General features: G+C 40.8%; 1 protein-coding gene across 2 annotated transcripts in view; it reads right to left on the bottom strand.

Moving 5' to 3' along the window:
* LOC143275298 (uncharacterized) overlaps positions 1–6,999 on the bottom strand; it is a 37,409-nt gene extending 30,410 nt beyond the window's left edge. For both annotated transcript variants that reach the window (XM_076579289.1, XM_076579288.1), the window contains exons 1-2: positions 6,923–6,999; positions 2,024–2,098 (exon numbers count right to left, since the gene is read on the bottom strand). In XM_076579289.1, the coding sequence (XP_076435404.1) occupies positions 2,024–2,098; positions 6,923–6,956 (109 nt within the window). In that variant the 5' untranslated portion in view covers positions 6,957–6,999. The remainder of the gene's footprint in view (positions 1–2,023; positions 2,099–6,922) is intronic.
* Between the last annotated feature and the right edge of the window lie 223 nt (positions 7,000–7,222).

Below are 7,222 nucleotides of genomic sequence, written 5' to 3' on the forward strand. Positions count from 1 at the left end.
TTTGTGTTGTTGTGTGCGTGTGATGGGGGGGGGGGGGGGGGGGCGGAGGAGGGGGGAGTAGGAGATGGATGGGTGTAGGTGTGTGGGCGTGTTCCTGTAATTCTCGACAGCAGCGTAATTACATACATACATACCGTGACGTTAAGAGGCACAGATGGAACTACACCACACACACACACACACACACACGCACGCACGCACGCACGCACGCACGCACACAGGTCACAAAGATTCATTTGTGTGTGTGTCCTATAATTCTCGACAACATGGAACATACAGCGACGTAAATGCATACATACTGTCACGTCAAGAGGCACAATTGGATTTACAGGCGCGCGCGCACACACACGCACACAACACATTTACTTCTCTGTTTTCTTACATGTCAATATATATAAATATATATATATATATAATATATGTATATATGTGTGTGTGTGTGTGTGTGTGTGTGTGTGTGTGTGTGTGTGTGTGTGTGTGTGTGTGTGTGTTTTAACTTCAGTTTAACGTCTATTCACTATAAGTGTTTTTAGACGGAAAGGAGTAAAGAAGTGGATAAAGAAAAGGGAATGCATGTGAATATTAGTGTAAAAAAGTATTCATGTTATGTATCAGAGGAAAAGTATATTATAAGAAAAGGTCTAAAGAGATTGTGGTGTGTATTGAATGAGGTGTCATGGGAAGGAGAATATATATGCATATCAACAAGTATTAACCTACAACAATGTAAATATAAATAACAACATTAATTATAACACATCAAAGGAGGATACCAACTGGACTGGAGTTTAAAATTTCCGAAAACATTCTAAGCAATGAATAATCATTCAAAATCTTTTCAGTGGCTAATGAAATATTGGAAGAAAAGTCATCAACTACATCTTTAGGAATTAACTGTCTTATGCTCGGACAATGAATGAGTAGATGACTTACAGTTATTTGCTTACCGCATATACATTTTATATTTTTAGAAAATTTTGTACGAAAGGCATTTAAACGAATTCTATACATTAGACTTGTAATTTGTCTTGACTATGCTGCTGTGTCAAATTTAGAAAATGTTTGGGATTAGCTATTTCTTTGTGTTTACACAACATTGGTAATATTGATTATTTGAATCTATAAGTAATTTCTTAAATCGATTTCTAGATACATTTTCTATACAACTAATGTATTCATGTAGATCTAACTGGATGTCAAGTTGTATTGCGCCTTCGAAATTACGTGCTGCTCTTCTAGCTGCTTGGTCTACCCACTCATTTGAAGATATTCCACAGTGCAAAGGTACCCAACAGAAAGTTATTTTAATACCCTGTTTTGTCAGTTGGTGAATAATGTTTTATTTCCAATGTCATCTCAATTCGCTTCTTTAAATTTCGAGATTCTATAGCTTTTCATACTGACTTCGAGTCTACACATAATAAAATTTCACTGACAGTTTTCGGAATGTCTGAAATATAATTTAAGGCCATAAGTTCAGCTGTGAAAATGGAATATTGTCTACCAATATAGTATAATTTTTCTATTCTAAATGAAGGAATTACAAAAGCCGCTCCTGAATTACCATCTTCTAGAACAGATCCGTCTGTGATTGATTTTCTACATGGGAGAGCACTTCAGGTTTTAACAAAAATGGTGACTGGTTCTTGAATAAATCTGTATAATCCATGTCAAAGGTAGCTTTATACTCCTCCCATTCAGGGACTGGTGAAAAAGTAGGTAGTGTGTGTGTGTGTGTGTGTGTGTACGTGCGCGCGTCTCTTACATCTTCAAACGGTAGATATGTAAGTCAGCCAATGTGCTAATAATCCCCACCGTTGGTGGGGAAAATAAAAGATTCACCCATTCATTCATTCATTTGTTCGTTCGCTCGTTAGTTCATTCATTCATTCATTGTTTCTTTTGTTCCTTCGTTCATTCATTCATTCGTTTATTCGTTCATTCGTTCGTTTGTTCCTCCTTTCGTTCGTTCATTCATTCATTCATTCTTTTGGCATTTCCCGGGACCGGAAGTTACAGATACCTGCACCGGCGTTGCCTGTCATGGTGGCGTCGGGCGGTGCTGGCGTCATGGCACGTGCACCCAGAGCCAGGAAACCTGTCAACCACCAACATTCCCACCGCTGTTAGAGCGTACTTCACCCCCCGAAAACGGAGTATGGCTGCCTACATGGCAAAAACGTAAAATCCCACTCGGATACGTCCGAGTGAACGTGGAAGTTGCAGCCCAGGAACGAAGAAGAACGTAACTCCGTGATCTATCGTCATTATCATCATGGTAGTCATCGTCATCGTCATCGCGCTAGCCGCAGCAACAGAAGCAGCTGTTCATGATCGTCCTTTCATTGCAATGATCATCATCATCATAATCATCGTCACTGTCGTCACGATCATCAGCTTACTCAGTTATTGTCAATATCATCATCGTCAGTCGTGTCGTTGTCGGCGTCAAACAAGGTCCACAATAATTTTGTCATCTTCAAAAGTCCATAATCATTATAATGATCATTATTATTATCATCTTGATCATCGTCATCATCGATCAGGATCATCACTATGACTATGATCATAATCATCATCATTGTTGTTGTTGTCGGAATATTAGAAATAGAGTAATAACAAACCCACCTCTAACATCGGTATACTCTTCGAATAAATTATAGTGTTATGAAGCTGGGCCGCTTGTTTCAATTTCAAATCGAATTCATAATCTTTCTAACAGGCATTTTGTAACTGAAAACAACAGTTCTCTCGACTTTAAGGACATCAGTCTACAAAAAAAAAAAAATTATAACATGATGTTGGACGAAGAAAGCATTGGGGAAGCAATTCTTGTCGAAACACAATGAACTGCATTGTAAGAAGGGCTGTTACATTATTCAACAAATGAGTGCACACGGATTAACGCTCTCTCTCTCTCTCTCTCTCTTCTTAATTCACATGTTTTACAATATAAACCCAACCAGGACAGAAACAAATGGTGCCCTTTTTGCAAGAACACGCTAGAATCAGAACTTCACTTTTCTATGTCCCAAGTATGATGAAATAAGAAATGAATTTATTCCGTCAAAGTATTCTCGAAATCCATGGATGTCTAAATTCTTCTTACTTATGTCTCGTACTAATGAATCTGTTTTATTTAAGCTGTCTAGTTTTGTGCACAAAGCAATGAATGTGTGGATGCAAGCTACAAAAATGTAAACATTCCCCTGGTCACAGAACATGTCATCACTCATCTCATGGGCCTGAGGCCTGACATTAAAATATTTTGGACTTTGACTCTCTCTCTCTCACACAGAGAGAGAGAGAGAGAGAGAGAGAGAGAGAGAGAGAGAGAGAGAGAGAGAGACGAAGTGCAGGAATATGAGTCTTATTACCATCACGAGCATGCAGGCCTGCTGTTCATGGTTGCACTATTATGAATGCTTCCACTGCCACCATAATCTATGTACAGATGTTTGGGTTTTTTTTCCTCATTGCAGTCATTATTACGTCATTATTCGTTACCAGATAATGTATGGGGAGAAATCTCCGGGGAAGAAAATTCAGTGGGGATGTTCATGACGATGAGCTGAACCGGCAGGTGGAGATGTTATTAATATCTTGATGTGACGTTATGTTTGTCACGGAAGAAGTTTGGGTAAGAGAGAGAGAGAGAGAAGGCTGGGTTGAAAAAAGAGAGACAGACAGACAGAGACAGGGACAGAGAGAGGGGGAGAGACAGACAGACAGAGAGAGGGGGGGGAGAGAGAAACAGAGAGAGGCAGACAGATAGAGAGACAGAGTCGCAGAGAGAGACAAAGAAAGAGAGGGAGACAGAGAAACAGAAAGAAAGAGTCAGAGAGACAGACAGACAGGGAGAGAGGGTGAGAATATGAGAGGGAGCGAGAGAAACAGAGAGTGAGAGAGACAGAGGGAGAGACAGGGAGAGAGAGAGAGAGTCAGGAAAAGAGCTTTTGATGTCATGAAAGTCTGTACACGTCCTCTCCTCAGGAATGCAGGAAAAGAAATATGCCATTGGCCAGCGGGCACTGAGAGGCCGTTTCAGGACTGAAAACCCGTCAGCCCTTAAAACAAGACAAAGAGAACACCCCCCAAGAAAGTTTAAAATGTCGACTGAAAGAACGTTAAAAACAGCAATTCACCCACGAAGTTGTCGACAGTACATGATTATGTTAAGTCACTCAGTACGGCCAGTCCCTTCTTCTCCTCTACACAGACCACTCGGATGTCCAGTGGGTGTCTGAATGACCCAACCTTTAGCTTCCGTCGTCAGAATTGTGGTATTCTTTGTCAACACTCACCTCTTCAGTATAAGAGCCTTCCACTTGCAATATTTTGATGATGGTAATTGGGGTGAAACGCTGTTAACGTCGTCTCTTTCGCCGTTCGTATGGAGAGAGTTAAAATGTGCCAAAGCCTTTTACGGCCACCGGGGCAGCGAATTCACTGAGTCTGTTTCTGACCATGAAGGCGGGGCCCAGTCCTCCCCTTACCCGTTTGGGTAGTGTGTGTGTGTGTGTGTGTGTGTGTGTGTGTGTGTGTGTGTGTGTGTGTGTGTGTGTGTGTGTGTGTGTGTGTGTGTGCGTGTGTGTGTGTGTGTGTGTGTGTGTGTGTGCGTGTGTGTGTATGTGTGTGTGTGTGTGTGCGTGTGTGTGTATGTGTGTGTGTGTGTGTGTGTGTGCGTGTGTGTGTATGTGTGTGTGTGTGTGTGCGTGTGTGTGTATGTGTGTGTGTGTGTGTGTGTGTGCGTGTGTGTGTGTGTGTGTGTGTGTGTGTGTGTGTGTGTGTGTGTGTGTGTGTGTGTGTGTGTGTGTGTGTGTGTGTGTGTGTGTGTGTGTGTGTGTGTGTGCGCGCGCGCGCGTGTTTAGTCATATTTTGGTGCGTGTATGAAACACTGATGTAATGTGTTATATTAACAAAAGTGTTTTTGTAAAGCACCTGGAGCAGATTTCTGGATAGTGTGCTATATAAGTATCCATCATTATTACTATAAAGTCAGGTAACCCATTCACACCTGCGTGGGGTGAGGAAAATCGGAGTAAAGTGCCTTTACCAAGGACACAACACCATGCCGAAACGGGGCCTCGAACCCTGATCACTGGTGATCGCTGGATCAAATGTCCAATGCCTGACCGATTCTACAACGGCGGCCTCTGTCCTGATTAAGGGGCAGGGCCAAACAAGAGTTCCCCGCAGTGAGCTCTGTGATCGGGTTCGAATCTGTCTTCCTAGTCATCAGTCTGTATGACAGTAACCACTTCGCAACCACTTCGCCACAACGATTGCTATCAATATGAATCCAGTTTATGATGATATATGTTTTTCCCTTCAGTTATGAAATTCCATGCCAAATGTACCATCTTAAATCTTTATTAGTTGTTAACGATGATCAAGATTTTGAAGGAGACGTTCTTTTTTATCATTTTATTTTGATATTCCTACACTATAAGAAAAAGTCATACTTCTCATAGATGCCTTTATATAAGTGTATCCTTATCCAGAGCACATACAGGTTTGGTTTTTGTGTGTGTTTTGGGGGGGATTTGGGGGAGGGTTTTTTGGCTATCTTGGGGAGGGGGCGGGAAAGGGGCTGGGAGGCGTCTGACAATAAGATTTCCTTTTTTGAATTCCTATCTTATCTCCAACGGTCTCTATCAATTATCATTTAAACTTTCCAGTGCTTCTCTTCAATCACAAAACCAAGCAAAGTAAACCACAACACTGTTCTACGGTTTAAAATAGGTGCAGAGACTATTTGGAAACACACTGTGCAAAAGAATTGCTTAAAAACACGCGCATAGTTAAAAGTCAAAGCGAGAGATACGTTCTAAAGAAATGGGATTCTTGCAGCTTTGTCAAACAATATATTTCAACCGGAAAATTTTCGCATAACGTAATGAACTAAAGTTTAAACACATACTGTTCACATTACTAAATCAAACAGATAATACTTTTACACACTTTCCCCGAAAGAAAGTATCACTAAATCGTGAAGAAAAGACGTTAAACTAAATCAGAACATTCAACATTACGAATCTTACACAATCCAGAGTTATAATATAGTTAACTTTTTTTTCCCGCTAATTAAAATAAAAAGATATGACAATACAAGCTTCATACATACTGTATACAACTTAAGAAGAACTCATGTTTCACAACTACGAATCTTAAAATCACAAGACATGCATTCCTTACGAAATACAGGTTTTACCAGGTATGAACTCAACACCATACATTCAAAAGATACGTTCAACAGACATTACTACTACTACTACTATTGATGATAAATTAATAATAAAGATAAAATACACCTAACAATGAAATTTTTCAGTACGCACTCTTTTTGCCCCAGTTTAGAACTGCATCCAACAATTCTACACAACCTTATCGAAAGAACTGTCAGATACAAGCTTCAGAGATCCAAAAACCCTTAACGACATCACGACTTTCCTGTAATTGCAATTTTGGCGGATGTACAGGAAAGTGTGTTATGTCGTTAACAGGTTAGTGTGTGGTCATGACGGTGGTTTTTCATGCAATTCACACCACAGTTCACCTACCCAGAGTGGATGACAAAGGTCAAATGATTGTGTGTTTTTTTATGTTATTCTTCATGCCTGCATTGCAATATACACGAAATACACCGTGCATATCGCTCCAGGAATTTGGAATGCTAAAATTAAAACAATATAAGATATACGAAAAATTTCGCACAAATCAGAACAACTTTCCAACAAATAATACAATAATTCACACGGCTTAAAAAAAATTCAACAGGTAAGAAGCTGATACAAGATGTCTATAATCACCAGTATGTGTAATGGGACATTCAATAAAATCCCTTCCAGTTTTATACAACAAAAACCCCAAAGAAAGAAGAAGAAAAAATCTAAGAGAAAAGAAGTTGTCATGAACTGACCCAACAGAATAAAGCTCACACCAGCAGACGACATGTTCGTAGCTCGAGAACCAACAGACGTTCTGCACGAGACTCACGCTTGTCACACCATAAGGTCGACAGGGGGGGGGGGGGGGGGAGGGGGGGGGAACGAAACTGACAAGGGGGTAGGGTGGTGGTGGTGGTGGTGTACGGAAGAGCTGGAAGGTGTGTGTGTGTGTGTGTGTGGAAAGGAGTTGGTAAAGGTGATAAAAAAAAAAGTCGACGGTGGGGGGGGGTACAGAGCAGCATGGGGGTGGTGGGGGTGCCGTGACGGTCAGG

This window comes from Babylonia areolata, chromosome 30 (genome assembly GCF_041734735.1).
Source record: "Babylonia areolata isolate BAREFJ2019XMU chromosome 30, ASM4173473v1, whole genome shotgun sequence".
Classification (NCBI taxonomy): domain Eukaryota; kingdom Metazoa; phylum Mollusca; class Gastropoda; order Neogastropoda; family Buccinidae; genus Babylonia; species Babylonia areolata.